At 45.4% G+C, this 19145-nt stretch overlaps 1 protein-coding gene across 2 annotated transcripts in view; it reads right to left on the bottom strand.

The window, feature by feature from the left end:
* pvrl2l (PVR cell adhesion molecule related 2 like) overlaps positions 1-19145 on the bottom strand; it is a 226162-nt gene that overhangs the window by 112937 nt on the left and 94080 nt on the right. For both annotated transcript variants that reach the window (XM_028400098.1, XM_028400097.1), the window contains exons 3-6: positions 17333-17576; positions 5271-5564; positions 2749-2866; positions 1986-2134 (exon numbers count right to left, since the gene is read on the bottom strand). In XM_028400098.1, the coding sequence (XP_028255899.1) occupies positions 1986-2134; positions 2749-2866; positions 5271-5564; positions 17333-17576 (805 nt within the window). The remainder of the gene's footprint in view (positions 1-1985; positions 2135-2748; positions 2867-5270; positions 5565-17332; positions 17577-19145) is intronic.

Here is a 19145-nt window from a genome sequence, read left to right as displayed (position 1 = left end):
AATGTCACGACTACAGCTTCAGGCTATGGACTCATCTGAAAAAGCTCAAGCCATTTACCCTGCATTGCCTCAGCAGGCCATGTCTCTGCTGTGTATAATGATGTTGTTATACCTAAATGTTTCCTTTGCTGCCTCTGCACTGATGTGATTACTTTTTGAGTCAGTAAATATGTATATATACATCACAGAAGAGCACAGCATGATAAAGTGATTTTACTTCACAGCTGTAGACTCACTTTTATGCTCAAACGGTCAATGTTGCATTTTTCCGTGCACAGATTCACCACACCGACATCACCGATTATCAAGGTCATATGAAGTGTTCTTGTAGACAACAGAAATCATCACTCACCTTCTATAAGTTAAACGGAGAGATTAAGTCACTATGTTGCCATATAGCTGTTCCACTGACGAGCACAAAAGCAAACCATGAAACGGCAAGAACACATTTAACACAGGAGGAGGATGAAGCACAAAGTCTGGGCTTGATCTCAGGTACTCCAAAAGATAAAAGGTGTGTGTGTGTGTGTGTGGAGATTTTACATGTGTCTGTGAAGGATTCCAGTGTGTTAAGCGTTATGTTATGGGTGTTATGTGTGCTAGAAGGGGAGAAGCGTACCCTTCCTGAGTCAGTCACAATGCTACGCTTCAAGCAAGAACAGTAGCAGCTTAGCCACTTCTGAACCTCCCACACTCCCAGCACACCGCCTGGCTACAAAGCATCTTTGTTCTCAGAGGAGACAATTCAAATCTCCAGCTCCCATTTCCCACGGATTTTCTAAATGTAGCTTTCTCCCTGTCTTTCGGCAAAAGACTATACATGTTTTATTTGTTTGTAGAACTCTAAATGGCGGATTATTCTCGCTAATTCCTCCAAAAAACATGACACAATTTGACCAGGCAGTGTGGAAACACACACACACACACACAGAGGTTTGGAGGTCTGCCTGCTGACGTGCATTGAGGCGTTTCAGCGTGTGGACATGTTTCTGGGATTGTGTGCAAGTTCAGAGTGTGTGTGTGTGTGTATGTGTGTGTGTGTGTGTGTGTGTGTGTGTGTGTCGGATCGATGTGTGAAGAGTGTGTAAGAGGGCAAAGAAAAAAGAAAAAAAAAGAAAAAACCCCGACCGAACACCGTGGCAACAGCAGCCGAATCACTGGACTGTTAAACGTCAAAAGTCAAGACCCAGCAGAAAGATCAAGACTGCATGCAGACACAATCATCAAACTGCAACCAGAGAGAGGGAAGAACACGTGAAGAGGAGGGAGAGAGAGAGAGAGGGAGAGAGAGAGAGAGAGAGAGAGAGCTCATGTTTGGGAGGTGTTAGTTTAAAGTGAGGCTGCAAAGAAAAGGGAAGAAAAACAAGAAAGAAGAAAGCAAACCTGGGCAAACTGGCTCACACCAACTTGAACCCTGTGGAAGAATTTGGAAATGCTCCAACAACCCCAACACCACTGTGTGTGTCCACCGCGGGGCCAAAAGCGCTCTAACAAGGGCCTGCTCTCAGACTCACTCACCACAATCCACAGTTCATTTGCATCCAGCAGGGTTACACTTTGAAGGGAGTAGTTTCGATCTTAAGTTATAAATATTTCAAGCTGGCCCTTGTCCTGCGAATTTGGCCCCGCTGTGGGGAAAGGGTCAATCAAAAGCCTCCACACGGCCTCACCGAGCTTCAGCCAGCGAGGAGGAAAACATTTCAAGAAATCCAATGTGAAGATTGAGAGAGCCCAGCGTCCCTGCAGCTCTCAGATCAGCCCTGATCCCAGCGTGTGTGTGTGTGTGTGTGTGTGAGAGAGAGTTTTATGTTCTGTACATGCATGTGTGAGTGTGTTTGTATGTGCATGCAGATGTCTGTGTGTGTGTGTGCAGTGGCTGCATGCTGATTGTTGGGCTGTGGTGCTGTGCCACCTGTGTGTGTTGATCATACTTGACTTTCACACATGTAATGTGTGTGTGTGTGTGTGAGATTTAACGGACTCACCAATGACGACGGTGGTGATCTGCTGCCTGCTGGCCCCGTGCTTGTTCTTGGCCTCGCAGATGAAGGTGGTGTTCACGGCGTCATCCACCTTCCTCACTGTCAGCTTGTCACCGTTCACTTCTACTGTTTCTGGCAAAGGACCAGAAGCCCTGGAGGGAAGAGAGAAAGATGGAAACGAGGGATAACACAAGTAAAAAAAAAAAGCAGTGAGAAGACCATCCGTTTTCCGTTTTTGGATATTGGATAACATGAAAAAGATGAAAATCAAAAAGACAAATCGACAAAGGGAGGGAGGAAAAAATGGGCAATGTGAAATAAAAAAGATGGAAAAGATAGACGAAGAGATGAAAACAAGAAAAGCATTCATGTGAAAAAAACTCCCAGACATGAGAACAGCCGTGTAACTGTGTAACTGCTCAGTATTCATCATGAAAAGCGCACACAGCACGCCATCTGTCCATCAGGACGAGATGTTAGCAGCCTTTGTGCTTATCAAAAATTTACTAAGAAATTATCATTAAAGCAGAAGAAGAAGAAGATGATCAGTACTTTTCTGCTGTGATTGGGAAGTGGAAGAGGAGGAGGAGGAAGAGGAGGAGGGAGAGGAGGAAGAGGAGGAGGAGGAGGAGGAGGAGGAGGAGGGAGAGGAGGAAGAGGAGGAGGAGGAAGAGGAGGGAGAGGAGGAAGAGGAGGAGGAGGAAGAAGAAGAGGAGGAGGAGGAGGAGGAGGCAGACGGCACAGATGGCCTGAGCGTGATTCTTACATGGTCCAGGTGATGATGGTCGGCGCTGGGTTTCCATTGGCCCGGCAGTGCAGCACGGCGCCAGAGCGGCCGACGTACCAGTTGTTGTCGTAGCCCTCTATGGACACAGAGGGGGGGTCTGAAAGACAGAGCGTGGACACAGAAGCTCCGTGATTTATCAGACGGGACATATCGCTCCTCACGCTGACCCTTCAGGAGGTGAAGGAGCAGCAGGTGCAGCAGGTTCAAGGAGGATTTTTCCACACTGTGGATCCCTGTGGTTTTTATTATGGCCACATACGCACCGCTTAGATCGACATCAAGGGTTATATATCCGACCTACATACACAATATTCTGTACACATAGGTATCCCATCAAGATGAGAAAAGGGGCTCTTGCAGGCGTCCTCTAAAACCAAAACAAAGTCCACCATTTTGAAAAAATGTCAGTGAGATTTTGCTCAATATTAGGCCGGCCACGGGGAATCATTTGTTCTGTTATTATCTGTCCTACATGTGCATGATTAAAAGCTCTAAATTCTTCATCACAGAGAAAAGCTGCTGTTCAGCTGCACTGATAAGAGATCCAACAAATTTAAAAAGAAAAAAATGTCTCATTTAAATTTGGGCAAGAATTCACATGTGGATTTAATCTGAGCTGCAACTTCTGTTAGTTTTAATCAGAAGTTACCGAAACGCTGTGTTTCTTGTCTATCTGAACAATCACTTTTCACCGATGTCTTTTCATTATATTGGAGAGAAGGCTGGTATCACTGTAGATGGACAAACAGCGCTGCAGGCTTTAGGATGAAATCTGTTTTTTTTGGATGTTGGCATGATCCGTCCGTTTCAGGGATCCTGTCATTTTACCAGGTGCTGCATTATTTGGCGTCTGTCTCAGCAACTTAAAAGCAGTTCACCGCTGGGTCGCTGTCACCGCGGGGGGGTTCTTGGACTGATGAGAAAAATAATTACATCAGCCTGTCTTTATGAACTCCTGGCATTTTGAGATGTTTGATTAATCTGTGTCAGCATGTTGCATCATTCAGCTGCAGTCAGACGAAGCTCGAAAACAAGACAAAAAGTGGCCGCCGGCCCCCGCATGTACAGTGATGGAACCTGCTGCATCGAGGAACAGAAAAAAAATCACAGCATCTTCAAGGTACTCTAATCCCAGCAGGGGAACATCAATTAACGTCACACTTGTAAGAGTCTTATGTTAAAATTAAGACGAACCAAAGCTGTGTGTGTAGGAAGTTAAAAGAAGCAGAAAGGCTTAGTGGCTTTCTTTGCCTTCATGTTTTTCATGTTTAAGATCTGAAGGCAAAGAGAGAGAGAGAGAGAGAGAGAGAGAGAGAGAAGCACAAGAAGCAGGACAGGAGGGTAAGTGTGTGTGTGTGTGTGTGTCTGACCTATAAAAGCTGATCTGAGTTACAGAGCAGACAGGAGACATGATCCCCCCCACACCAGAGCTACACTAACACACTGCATGCGTTTTTGCGGCCATCACTTCACTTCTGGGTCAGTTTAGGGAAGAGTGTCATTGCACATCACACAAGTGCATGTGTGTATGCGTGGCTAAACACACAAATGAGGCACACACACAGAAGCTAAAACTTCTCCCACAGTTTGTATAAAAAGAACCTCTAACAGCTCGATGTATGTCTGATATGTATCCACTCATCATCGTTCCTTCCAAAGTTTGTGTTTGTGTGTGTGTGCATGTCATCTAAGTGTGTATGTGTCTAAAAATTGGCGATTAATGAAAAAGGGCTGAACAAAGACAATCTGTTCCATCTTCGCAGTAAACAGCAGCGAGGTCACACAGCTGAGACGACGCTGTCAGCATCCCCAAAGCTCTTTAAAGCCACACTGAACCTGTGTAATATTTTAATCCCATGCAAATTAGAATGGAATTTAAAGGATTAAGTGAAGGCAAATGTGTGTGTGTGTGTGTGTGTGTGTGTATGTGAACACTTGTGTGTAAACATGTGTGTTTGGAGTTTTTCTATACTCATGAGGGCCAGAAAAAGACTGTGAAAAACTGTGCAAACATTCTGCACTTCCACACAGAGGTGGACTCACCACATACGTTCAAACAGAGCTAATTAAGTCTATCAGCAGCAGGTAAAGCTCTCTTTGCTTTACAGAATACCAGAGTTTTAAATCTGCCGTCTGTGGAGACGTTCCCACGCTGCTGCGAGGCACTGAAGCTGGCGGTGTCAGGCAAGGAACTTCGCAGCTGGAAGATCGGCTAATCCGATGCTCCAGATAACAAAAAAAATCAGTCTGCAAAAAGGAGCTAAGCTAAGCTACGTACTTGTTAACCAAAGCCCCAGGTCTGAGTTCAGAAACATGAATTTCCTAGAATGTTTAGGTAGGACATATTTGATAGCACCTTCAAACAAACGCTTGGAAACTTCCTGCGGCCATCTTGATTTCTAGACTAGATTAATGGTGAAGGTGCTGCAGGTGACACAAAGGCAAATAGCTGGTGTGTGTGAATAACAATTCATAAGTGTGTGTGTGTGTGTGTTTCTTACACTCCACTGAGAGCTTGACGGCGTAGACCCACGGCCGCTCCTGTGTCCTCTGGTCCACCTTGCAGATCACCTCCTTGCCGTCATCTGCTGGCGTGGGGACCAGGCGATACTCGCTGCGCACCGTCACCGTGCCGTCAGGGCCGCCCGTGGTGCTGGTGGAGTGATTGCCATTAAGCGTGGCCATCCAGCTGATGGATGCTGCCGGTTTCCCGTCCGCCGCCTCACACCGGGCCACCACCACCGACTTGGGTCCGGCCTGGACGGTCACGACGTTGGCCGAGTTCTTGGGTTTGGCTGGTGGTGGATGATAAAAGAGACAAGCGGGAGGAGGACAGGACAGGAACATAAGGAGGACACATGGGGCGAGAGAAGAAGAGAGAAAAAAGTAAAGATGAAAAGTGTGAAAGGAAAGAAAGATCAAAGAGGGAGAGGAGGACAGGGAGACAGCAGAGGAAGAGGAGGTTCAATCAGTTTGTTGTGCATATACACTGTGACATCCAGCTGTGGCTGTAATGAAATTCTGAGAGGAGGGTGGGGGGGTTCTGTGGTGAGACCCTGAGCTAGTCAACAGAGACAGACAGCCAGAGGAGGTACGGATAGATCCCTTCGAATCTCACGCTGTCAAAGGTTTAAGGCAAAGTATCCGAACGTTTAAGTCACTTTAAAACAGCCCAGATGTTCTTAGAATAAACTTTTAGTACCAGAAATGTTCACGGTGACCTCTCAACTTTTGCAAAGTATTACACCCTAAGCGGGGTAGTTTTGAGGGAGGTACAGCTGTGAAGCGCATTAGATGCTTTTCCACTGCTGGAACTGCTGCTGGGCTGATTTGGGCCGGCATTGTCACATGTGCTTTCAGGGCAGGAAAGGTGGGACACAATCACGACATGCTTTCGGGTGTGAGACGGGTCTGCAAACTCTCCTTCTGTCACTGTTTCTCTACGACAGAACAGGCTTCATGCGATGACTCTCTGGTTACCTCGTTCCAAAATATTTGCAGAATTGTTAGTAGCACCTTGGATTTTCTCCGCTGCTCAGTGTTCTTTGGACGTCTTTTTGTTGATACCAGTCACCGACATAAACAACATGTCACAAAGATCAGCAGAACAAAGAAAAAGATGGAGCCGAAGTAGGCCAACAACAAGCTTTGTCAGGTCGTAGCGTCCAGAGATATGGATTTGTCAAGTAAGTATGTCCTCTGCTGGTTCCTGCACTGCGATGGAACTTTAATGGGCTAATAACAGGGCAGCTCCTTCTAAGACCTTCTGGAGCATTCCTGTAGAAGTTGTTGTGGTAGCAGCTTAATATTGAACTAAAAACCTCCTTTTACATCAACCAGTGGCCTTCCAGCGACCTTCATCTCTGTGTGTGATGTTTCACATGACGTTCCTCAGCTGACCCGAGACATCAGACACAGCGACGTCCTTCTTCTGTCACTAAATCCAACTAAACGTTTCTAACGGCCCTTTCTTACATGAAAAAACAACTTCTGCTAGACAATCAGTCTGTAAATGTCACTGAATTCCATTATTTGATGATGTCAGGTGTTGCTAATGCACTTTTTTGTTTTGTTCTTCACCTCGTAAACAGACTGTTCCCTCTGTGTTTTGTGGCTTTTACAGAATTTGTGCAGAGACCGGACTGGACGTATTGGAAGTGAAAGATTTTACTCATCAAGTAAGGAAATTACTGCAAACACATTTTTGCTGTTGTTGTTGTTGTTGTTGTTGGTGCATCGCCTCCTGCAGGAGAAATTGGTTTGTCAGTGTGTTCTTTCCATTAACACAGTGGAGGATGGAGTCCTTGCTCTTTCACTCTAAAGGACAGAAACCAAAGTCTGCATGTCAGCTAATCTTTAAAATGGCTCAGCTAGAGCTGGGAATAAGAAGCAGCATCCGTGCAGTGCCAGGACGTATTAAATCAACACACACAGGCGAGACAACAAGTATGTGATGTTTCCTTTCAATTAAAATGACTTGATGAAACTTAAGACTAGTGTGTACATAAACATTTATGCAACAACCACATTGACCGTGATGACCTTCATGGAAACTGAGAAGCAAAACCGGAGGAAGCCGGCACACCTTGTTACTCTACCTGCACCAGACTCAGTTAGCATTCTTAGCTGAAGCATCAGCTGCTCCACAACAGTGATGGCTTTAAGGCTGAGGCATATAATATGAACGCAGGGCAGAGGTACTGGGACACTTGCATGTTTCGTTGGAAAGTAGACACATAAAGGCTCCAGCCAGTCATTTATCAACACACACGTTCCTCTATCTTCCATGTTGATGCTCTCCCACACCTTCACTGCAGACACCTTCAGCTGATGCTTCTCAGTGAGGCAGCGAAGACACGCTCAGAGGGACTGACGCTGGGAGATCGACTCGGCCATTAAAGACCGTTCAACCTCTTCACCCAGAGACGCTCTTTGGTTTTCGATGCATTGGGCTGATTCTGTGACACTGACTGCTCCTGTATAGCCCTGCATCCATCCTACCATCAACACTGCACACATGAGTCAATGTTCCATCAGCAGCCATACATGCCTGGGCTGATACAGATGAGGAGTCTCTCTTTGTGTTCGTGCCTTTGTTGATGAAGATTCTCAGTCATCCAGGTCATCATACGTAGAGAAGATTGAAGCAAGGCGTCTGGACTTGTAGAGTTTTCTTGAAGACGTATCGCTGCTCATCCAAGCAGTACTGATGAAGCTGCTTGGATGAGTCCAGACGCCTTGCTTCAATCTTCTCTACGTGGTGTAGCCTTTGCACATACATTTTAGCTGCCTGTAAAACATTTCATGGTCAAGTGTCCAATTACTTGTGAAACTTTGGAACTAGAAACAGTCTTCCTGGCAGGACAGCATGTCAGACAGGTATTGTAATTTAACAACTCGTCATTCTTGTCATCCAGGCTCCTACACATGGATTTCACTGGTCAGAGGTTGCTTTCACCGCCTTGCAGCTGGCTTAGTGCTGAAGGTCAGAGCATCACCAGTTGAGCTGGGAGAGCCCAGCCCACCTGAGTGTGCTTAAGTGTGCCATAGTTAATATTTACCACTCTGCAGTCATTAGCTGCTTGTACACGATTGTGTCTGCTTTGTTGTTTTAATCGCCTTCAAAGTTGATTTAAAATCCAAATTTATGCACCATTAAAAAAGGTATTAGCTGCTTCCTGTGTTGTTTTTCTGAAACCTAAAGAGCGTGTGAGCGAGCCGAGGGAAACAAAGCGGGAGCTAAGACATGAAGGAGATTAGCAACAGATACGTGAAGAAAAAAGAGACACAAACACACAGAGACGCTGGCTGTGCACAAAGCAGGAAAGCACAGTGGTGCAAACAGGTTCGGATTGATCTGGGAGCCTTAACAAGCCCGACTATCTGACACCGACGTGAGCCGTGACGCCGCATCTGATTGAGCCTGTTGCTGCTGCTTACATAGGCAATCTGAGTGCAAAGTAATTAGAAGAAAACTGGGATGCTAAGCTAACAGAGCCGAATGCTAATGGGACACCAGCTCCAGCAGGCTGAATGTCAGCATCGTCTCAGTGTGTGCACACATCTGCGCTGCAGTCAGATTCACCTCACGTGTGCACAGTGTTTGTGTTTTTATATAACAGACGTCCTGGGGAAATCATTTGTAAATGTCCGCTGCAGGCCTTCTCTTCGGAGTCCTGTGTTGTGAAACCGTCCCTGCACTGACGGAGACTCTCAGCGCCCTTCAGCCATGCAGCTGCTTTTCACCTTGGCAGGAGTTACCGAACAAGGCCTGTGACTGGAACGCAGCCAGTTTGAATCGTAAACAAGTTAAGAAGATCTGCCAACCACAAAGATTTGTAGCCGAGTGTGAAGCCGGCTGTTGCTGAGTTAAGGTGGAGACAGCTGACATCTGTCATGGTGATGGAGTCTGTGCTGAAACCAACCCAGCACACAGACAGCCCAGCACTGACCCACATTATCACTTACACATTTGGCCCACATTCTGCCGTGACAGTGATGAAGCCTTTCCAATCTGGTTAACAGAACAACTTAACCTTGATATTGTCCAGAACTGGGCAGAGACGAGCAGGAAGCTGCAGCTCTGAAACAGACCAGGAGTGGGGTTTTTTTAACATGAGGCTAAAGAGCCACTTTGGAACCACATGAACCGTCACCGTTTTAGGAGGTGACCTATTTACAGCCCCACATTTGACCCAGAACATCCTCCTCTGTGGGTTGTGTTACTGGACACACTCTGTAAGAAGCCTCTACCACTCCATGGACGGATGATCCTCCCGTCTCATGGACCCTGTTCACACTGGAGAAACTGAATCCAGCTAGAGTAGCATTGAATCCAGATAGCCTTTAAGCTGGATACATTCAGAACTATTTTCAAATCTGGCTATTACACACCCGGCTTAACCTGGCTTGTTTGTTGTCCTCCAAACCGCTAGGTGGCGCCTCGTAATATACAGAGTCCATTCAGGCCGTGGTAGGACAGTGTGTGCACATGCGTTGTGCATTTTTTTTTGTTCCGTGTCGCTTGTTCTTTCATTTTTTTCTGGTTCAAAAAGCAGTTTATTCCTTTGTAGCTCTGTGGAAAATAAACTCGGGGCAAAGCTGTCGTAGTTCGATGGTTGTTTACGGCTTTTGTACGCAACCCGGACACTGTTTCTATACTGATTCGCTAGCCGCATTTGCGTTCAGACCTGAGCCAGATGTAAGCCAATCCGGCTAGATCCACCTCTGAGAGGTGGGTTGAAATCAATCCGGATATATCCAGATTCGTGTTGTTCAGACTCAGAAAAAAACGATCCGGATATATCAGGATACGGCCCGAATCCTGCTCTAGCCGGATTGATTTCCCCAGTGTAAACGGGGTCTTAGTGGCGATCGCAGCATATTCCGTCACAGCAGGAAACACTTTGCCTGCAACAGGGAGAGTGGGCAAAAAACATTCATGTGGTCTCTGAGCATGAATGTATGTAATAGCTCCATTGAAAACTAATGCAAAAAATGCAATGCGGCTTTATAATATGTCCGCATTAGACAAAATGAGTGTAAAAATATAGACTCAGAGTCAGATCACAGAATGGAAACAGGCTGCACATATCAGTGTTTCCTCCGCCTCTCTCTAAGTATGGATTTATTTTCTTTTGTACCCTGATGCAGGGCGGTCCAGTGATAGGTTTGTTTTTGTTATTTTACACTGCTGCATGCATTAGCAAGAAAAAAATCAATAAAAGCTTCCAGATCTTGTTAAATTTTTGGAATTCACGTCTCACCGGCTGCCCAGGTTTGTAAACATCTCCCAACGTGACGCTCGGCTGTGGAATATTTTCAGACACTGCCGGTAAAAAAGCATCTGTTTGGCTCTCAACTCAACTGGTAACAATGCATGAATATTCAGGGGACGCAGGAATAGTTTATAGTGCAATTACTCTGCTGCCTGTGATGTTTTGACAGCTCATTATTGGCTCCTAGAACTGTTGACAAAATGAATTAATTTAAGTTTGAGAATAATTTAGTTCATTTAAGCGCGAGAGCAAAGCCTCTAAATGCAATAAAGAAATGAGACTTAGCACAGCTGCTATTGTTTTGCACAAAAAACAGCTCATTTTGACTTCTAACCCCAAAAAAAATGTAAACGCACCTCCTGGCCTCACATTTCCACAACCTTTGTGTCGCTAAATTGAACACATTTTCCCTGATTCAGTGCTTCTACTGGAGGGCAAACAGAAACCTGTTCCCCCTTTCTTAGCTTAACAAACAGATTATTGGTTTCTCTTCAATTCTCCAGGTGCACGGTGTGTCCAGGAAGGATGTCGGGGATCCTGACAGTCAGGATGCTGTGGTTTAATTAGGATGTAGATTTGGAGAAGAGGACTGGACATGAGGCATCGCCGAGCTCTGTGGGATTACTTCTGTAATTTCTCTTTAACCTTTATTCATCCAGGGAGGGTTTGCTTTGCACACACGATTTCTTCAGTGCAAGACCTCATTTCTCACTCTTACACATATTTCCACCTGGGAGCTGCCCAGTACAACCCGCTGCCGGCCGACGTGCAGCTATTGGGGTCATAATACGCCGCTTAATAAGATGCTGCGAGGTGCAGAGTGTTTCAGCCCAGTGTTTGCTCAGGAATCAAAGGATTTCACCTGCGGCTCTTTTAAATATGTAAATGTCTTTCAGCAAATGAGGCGCACTGTGGTGACTGAGTCTTTGAAATTATATGAACGCTGTTGAAAATGGACATCTGTGGCGACGTACCTGTGCCGAAGCGGTGCACAGTTAGTGAGCCGTGGAGCAGCAGCGCAGGTGGAGCTGACATTTCACTGACAACATCACACCTGCAGTCACCACCATTCTCTCTGAGTGCCGACACTCACTGAGAAAAACCCGCCTGAGCTCCTCTGGTTCTGGTTAATCATGACACCACAGGCCATTAAAAAGCCGGATTACCAGCAACGTTGAAATGAAAATGTTTTGCTTAGTATGTATAATAGATCTATTAGTTACACAAAGGTTTCAGGCACTTTTTTCCGTAATGCAGGGAGCATCTGATCACTCTGAGAACAACCTCAGAGGTTCGACCAGAAGCAACCTGAAGAAGGAGGAGTGCTGCCACAGATGGCGTGGTCCCCACAGACACCTGAGCTGTGAAGCAGTCAGCCGGGACACACGACGTAAAACAGAAGCAATGAGCCCACAAGTCCGAACCCACAGAGGAGGAGCCTCAGAGCTGGTTTAAAGGGAAATGGTGCCAACAACAAATGCTGATTACAGCTTATTTACAGGGCTACTTCCAAATAACATGATGCATGCTTAAACAACAATCTTTGTACTGCCAGGAAATGTGGTAATGACATCATCACCATCACACGCCAGCAAATGAAAGACACATTTGGTGAATAATTACATCCCCAAATATGACGTGGTTATATTTTTCTGCTGGATGGCCAGAGCAGATCACATGGACCTGCAGCTGACTTCCTCTCAGGACTCTGGGGTTCGTTTCCCCCCTGATACTTCGGTTAGGCATTAAAAACTACTGCTTAAGGTTGGGCTGGTTTTACAAGAAAAAAGTTCCCTTCTGCTTCGGCCATTTTCAGGTCCCACCACATACAATGCATACAGCATGCAGGCAGCTATCAGTACACAGTGGTCACCTCTAATGGCCTTTCTACACTGTGCGATTTTTGGCGATCTTAAAGGACCATTGCATGACACACTACATGACGTGAATGTAATAAATTTTGGTACGACGTCAAGTTTGATGCGTGCAGATTGTGCGATGACCATTCACTGAAACACAGCCGATCACAGGTTAAGTCGTACGTCAACATGTGTGGAGGAGGAAGACGTGGCTGTGGGGTGACAGGTCGTAGCAGCTGTCACACTGTGAGTCAGTCATCCTAAATTTCTGACACCGCTAGAATTTTATCTCAGCTTGTCTTTGGTCCCAAGACGCTGACAACGGCCATCGTGGAAGCTGCCTTACAGTGCGACGTAAGACCACCGATTTAGAGCCACGACCGAAGATATCTCCGCGATTCTCCTACGATGATTGTCTTTCGTCTGCGACAGCCCAAGATCATACAGTGTAAACCGGGCATAAGATGTGGAGGTATCAGCCTTATCCTGGTGATGGCAGGCTGCCTTTCACATTATGTTCACACAAAGGCCCACGCAGGTTGACTTCAATGGCCGCCGATAACACACCTGATTTATCATGTTTAGTTTTTCTGTGAGGACGGACTGGAAGAGGAATAACCAGTAAGTTAATATACCTCTTTCTAGTCTTCATTTCCTGTTTGTTGCCTTTTGCTCTGGGCTTCACTGACACTGTGCCAGAGTCACTCCTGGCTCCGACCTGCCCCCCCACCCCTCGCTGTCCAGCCACTGACCCTCCCCCACCTGTGAGCTCTCCCCCTTTTTCCTCCTCTGGGGGCATATGATCACTTATTACTGATCCGCCAGACTCTCACCTGCTATGGTATTTGTTTTTTTTGTGCTGTCCTGCTTTATCCAATAAGAGGCAATATATTTGGCTACCATTCATTTCGAATGGTCCCCATCCAAGACGATATGATATCATTCACTGCCAAGTGACTGATTCTTTATTCACATCCCAATAAGTGGTAATAAGATTGGCTCTGGCTCTGCTGCTGAATCCAATAAGTTCTAATACGATTGGCTGTCTGCATTATGTATTCATACCAAAATAAGTTGTGATATGATTGGGGGTGCTGGTGGCTCTATATCCAATAAAATGTAATATGATTGGCTGCCAGCAGGTGTGGATTCAATAAGGTCTAATGTGATCGGCTCATATGGATTCCATATCCAATAAAGTGAAAATATGACTGTTTTCCATTGAATCTGATCCACATTTCCAAGTACAGGGACCAGGTTCTGTCCAGGATCTGCATCCAGTGCAGACAAAAGGCCACTCTGAACCTTCCAACAGGTATTTCCCTGGTCTGCGTCTGCTCTGTGCCAGCAGCCGCAGCAGTTTAGGAGGCTTAGCCCACATGGCTCTGTGAGCCAGCCAGAAGATCTTTCCATGTTTTCTCTGCGAGGCGGCCAAGTTCTACATCTTTCATTGTGTTCAGTGAGAGAAGGTTCCAGACCGGATTTTTTTATATTGTTGTGTGAGTTTTCTTATAAAACTACTGGGGAAAATATTACAGGCCCAGCTGGGAGAAGACATGAAAAGGATTGTAAAACACGCCTTTCCATGAACCCTAACGGCCGCAGCAACTGGTGATGATTTCATTTAAATTTCGCCTGGTTATTCTTCAGTGAGTCTTTGTGTCGCATAAGAGATTCCCAGAGCAACATTAGAGGCAGCGACAGATTAACTACAGCAGCCACCAGTAAACAAGCTTTCTATTGTTTCTTTCAGGTTTCCCCTTTGATTATGCAGAGACGAAATAAATGAATCTCTCACATCTCACCCCGACCAATAAATCCTGGAAAAAGCAGCAGGCAGACTGTGTTAAACTGCACAGTCAATTCAAAGTCCATCATTTCCGATGGGCCCTTCCTCCTCCTCCCACTATAGGAGTGCTAAATGGGCGAGGTCTTTATTGTATAAGCACCAAATGCTATGAGCCATATCTTTTGTGTGAGCTCAGCACTACTATGAAACGTTCAAGGGAGCTGTTGTTATTCACATTCAAGCACGAAGCCTCCTCAGCGTTGTTAACGGCGACAGGAAGACACCAGCATCTGATTCCTTTGTGCGCGCGGCGCAAACGAGAGGACATGTGGGTGGATGAATAACACCAGCTGTCTCCGATTACAAACAAGATGTGTCCCCTGCTAACAGCAACTAAAAATCCACTCACTCTCCAAAATCAAGACACTGAGGTAACTTGAAGTGTTTTTTTTTCTTTTTTTGCAGATTTTACATTAGTGCCTGTGACTGCGGCGATGCAGCCTGCTGACAGCTCAGAGCGACGCTGTGCAGGAAATAAACATGCAGCTTTTGTCTCACTAATTACACAACACACAGCACATTAGGATGTGACCATTTAAAATATGGACATTAGATGTTCCTGTTTTGTGTGTGCAGACTGAATATTAAGCTTATATCACAGGAGTCTGTTGTTGCATAGACATTTACTGAAGCTAGCATGCTAACCAGCTAGTTGTGCACTCAATGCAAATAACTCACACCTGAGACATTATCCATAGGCTTCTGAAGAGCTGCTCTGGCGTGTCATTTTATGCATAAGGGCACGGTTTTTCTTTTTAAAATGACTTCCATGTTATGAACATGTGACCTTTACCTAACCCTTGACCCTTTAATACCTAACCTTAACCACTAGTTTTTAATGCCAAACTCCACCCACAAGTGAAAATAAAACAGACAGCGGCGTTTAAAGAAAAGTTGTCAGATGATGCGAACCCCAGACTCCTGGGCAAACGTCTGCTCTAAGAACTGCCTCCATATGCAGACTTTGTGTTCCTCTACGATCGAGTGGCATGTCACCACCAGAAATGGTGGGAAGTAGCATGTGAGTAGTTTAAAAGTATGAGCAGTTATTCCAGGCAAAACAGCATGAAAGCAACATGCCAATAGCTTAAAATATGTAGGTGCTGCACACAGAATGTGATTAAAAGTCCTGTTTTATTTGTATCCCATGGTGAGATATCAAGTTGGCAAGTTATATAACACTCCTGCAGAGACCAAAGTAGTTTCCATGCCAGGCTGTTAACATGTTTTTTCTCTTATAAAGTTGGACATTTTCACACAGAGGTCTGTGGGGGTTGACTCACTTTGGGAGCAAGCCCTAGAGGCCACACGGTGAACTGCAGCTTAATACATCTGCACAGGTTCTGCCTGAGAGTCATTGGATGCAGTCCGCTATAGGAGAAGTGCTGCACAAGCAGAGCGTGTGTTAAAGGTAGGGTAGGAGATTTCATTCTGATGCACTTTTTGTTAAATTAGTGTAACTTCTCTTTACAAGCCGATAGCAACCAATTAGTTCAGCAGTTTCGCTTTAAAACAAAGAATATGAATCATCTGTGGAAGCTATAAAACACTAAAAACATCAGCCAATCCTCCGGGTGGACCCTGCACGGAGTATTGGCTGGTTGTCACTCTCTTCCTGCTCTGCGCGCACCAGAGAGGTACATGCATGATGGCCGAAGTCACAGACCACAGCTCGTCTTCAGGTAATGCGCGTCCATGTGATTGGGAGGCGTGGCTTCGGGGTGAGCTCCGAGAGAAAGGGGCGTGTGTTTACGTTCGAAATCTGGCTGACTCTCACTGAGTTTTCAAAATCTCCTACCCTACCTTTAATGCACGTGGACAAAGGGGAAAAGTTTGTGTAGTGTGCATATCTGCTGGACTTTGTGCTGAGCGGTGTCCCAGACTCCAGCAAAGAAGCAGCAGGTGGCCGATGACGGGGGTTTGTGATGACATTTTATAATGTTGCAGCAGAGCACATCATGATCATGTTTTTAACTGTGATAATTCTCAAGAAAGTTCTGCAGAAGATAAACAAGTCGAACATCAGATCTGACTGAGGGGGGGGGGGTGGGGGGTATAAACTGTGGAAGTGAGGTGTTATGGGTTTTTAAGTACCTCCGGCTGCATTCAGAGAAGCCTGACAGTTTCATTGGTCTGGATATGAGTTATCTGCAGTTACGTGTTTATTTCCTTTTTTCATCTCACTAATATGGTTCAACGTATGATTGAAAACATGCAGCAGGAAGCAGATCTGACTCTTAATTTGTCTGCCGTGGATGTGATTTAAATGTGAAGTCTGAGGCGATGATTGTTTCAGGCACATTTACATGCAGCAGAATAATGGCTGATGTCTGCGATACAAAGCTACGCTGAGGTGGTGGTAATTGCTGCCTTCTTCTGATTATCACAATTAGGCTCCTCCACAAGTGATTAATTCAGTTATTTTGGCAAAACAGGCACTGACTCAAATATGTCAGGCAGGTCACAGCAGAGGCTGGTCCGGATGGTGCGTCTGTGTACGAACATGTTATTACAATCCATGCTGATCCACTCAGAAAAAAATGACCCAGGCTAACAACAGCACAGCCGTTTCTCAGTCAATCTACTTGACTTAAACTTGCTGCAAATATGATTATTGGGGCCATAACCTGCCTCCATAATCCATCACTATATTACTGGAATGATCATGTAACGGTCTCGTGCACACTCAGAGCTCAGCAGCGGTGTCTGGAATAAACACCCTGAGCCTATCTTCATCTTGCAGACCTGATCAAATCACATCTATGTAAATGAAAAGTGCTTTAACATGTTCAGCCACACTGGAATCTTTCTTGTTTCTACGCCCTGAGAATTCTCGTCAGAGTGCTGTAAATTGCTTCTTCTTAGACTTTGTCTCTGGTGGGATTCTCTTTTATAGAAAGCAGTGATAAGCAGATGGCTGGGGAGGCGCTTGTCAAGTCTGATGTAGCAGAACAGCTTTGGAAAAGTTGGTTTGGAGTGAGGCTCCCTGATGGAGAACAGTGGAAATGCTGATGACCTTTTGGTGCTTTAACCCTCAACATGTGCACAAAAAAATGCTGCCAGAAGCTTCTACTCACCAAGCATGATGAGGCTGGTCGTCCCTTGTTCGTTTCCAGACGGGTAGGTGGCGTACTCGCAGGTGTAGCGACCGGCATCGGACATCCTAAGGCTAGAGATTCTAATGGACGGGTTCTCCAGGCTGTTGTAGAGGAAGACAACCCGGTCTTTGAAGGCCAAGTTGGGGAAACTCTGTCCGTAGGTTGGGTGGTAGACAGCGATGTTGTCCCTTTGGCCATCAGCAGGTTCCCAGATCCAAGACACCTACAGGAGAAAAGAAGAGCAGCTATTTAAAGAGCAAAGACCGTGCTGTGTAGGAGCTGGACTCTTTGAATTAGGTTTATCTAATGAACCCAAGGCAGAGTCAGCCTAAACTTCCAATTAATCAGAACACTGGCATTAAAGGTGGAGCGCAAATGAGATTAACTGTGCAAAAACATGGGTCTTATTATCATTAAAATAAGACATGGCAAGGAGTGACAATGGAGTGGCGGCTAGGGATAATATAGCGAGGCTCGAGGTGCTCAATTAAGCGTTTGAACCCGACATTACTCACCACAGACGGGCTGGTCATCGAGCACAATAATTTGGGATCTTTTCTGTTATAGCTAATGCCCTTTTGCTGTCCCGTGGGAGTTTGTCACGCTTTTGAAATGTTTCTCCTAGCGTTGGTTGTTTGAGGGAGGGAGAGGATATTTGTTTTTTCGCCTCGGTGATCTTCTGAAACTCTTCATATTGTTGTTTGTGGTGTTGCTTCAAATGTGCGATGAGGTTGGTCGTATTAAACTTCCTTGTCTCTATGCCTCCTCGGGAAATGTGAGCATGACAAGTTTTGCACGTAGCTGCAATGTCTTTGTCCGACTGTAAGGAAAGATACTGCCACACAGCCGACATGTCTTCTCCTTGCTACAGTCGCACACGTACACACACTTGTTGTGTGATCACGTGATCGCTACATGCTGGAGCCGGGCGCTTTTCTTCTTCAGTGGGCGGCAGCAACGGGTGCACTACCGCCAACTACTGTGATGGAGTGTGAAGTGTCACCTACTTTAATCGGAGCGTTGATATCGGAGATTTTAGATGCCTTCCGATAAAATCCGATATTTGTTTTTTCAATATCGGATCGGGACAGCCCTACCTGATGCTATCTGCTTGCTTTAAGATCCGGTTTGGGTCAAACTAAATCTTTTACCGAACCAAACCAAGTCGTTTTTGTGCCTAAACTGTTACTGAAAATGAAAAAAAAAGAAGAAAAATTACGTCTGAATACATAAATTCACTTATAACAATATTTTAAACTCAATTAAAGAAGAAGAACGATTACATTATGTTTGTTGTACCTGCAAAGAATTCCGTGAGCACTGTGATGCTATTTTAACGAGCATCATTTACACAAGAGGCATCATTTTTTTTTTTTGTTAGAGTTCTTATGAAAGTTATTGATATGTGTGTGTGTGGCTTTATGAGACTCGACCGCAGGGGAGAAAACTGTGATTTTATACCGAATTGATTGTATTTTTCTCTGCAATTATCAAAAGTGACAGCCAATACAAACTGCTGGCTGGAGCGGTACACCGGGAAGGAGAGGGAATAACATTCATCAATACACATTTAGCAAACATCTATTATATGTATGACATCCAGAGGAAAGGGAGGAGAGAGAGAGAGAGCGAGAGGGAGCAGAGAGCCATGAAGGCTGTGAAGAGGAAGACGGATTATAACCCAGATGTCATCACAAATTAGTGGATGAGACTCCCTCTTCAGCTGTCGATGGTGAGGAAAATATCACAGAGGGCAATTCAGCCCGGCTGCAATTTCACTTCTTGTATATGA

The sequence above is a fragment of the Parambassis ranga genome, chromosome 2 (genome assembly GCF_900634625.1).
Source record: "Parambassis ranga chromosome 2, fParRan2.1, whole genome shotgun sequence".
Taxonomy (NCBI): Eukaryota; Metazoa; Chordata; class Actinopteri; family Ambassidae; genus Parambassis; species Parambassis ranga.
The sequence above is the reverse complement of the archived record's forward strand: the minus strand, read 5'-3'. Positions and strand labels throughout refer to the sequence as shown.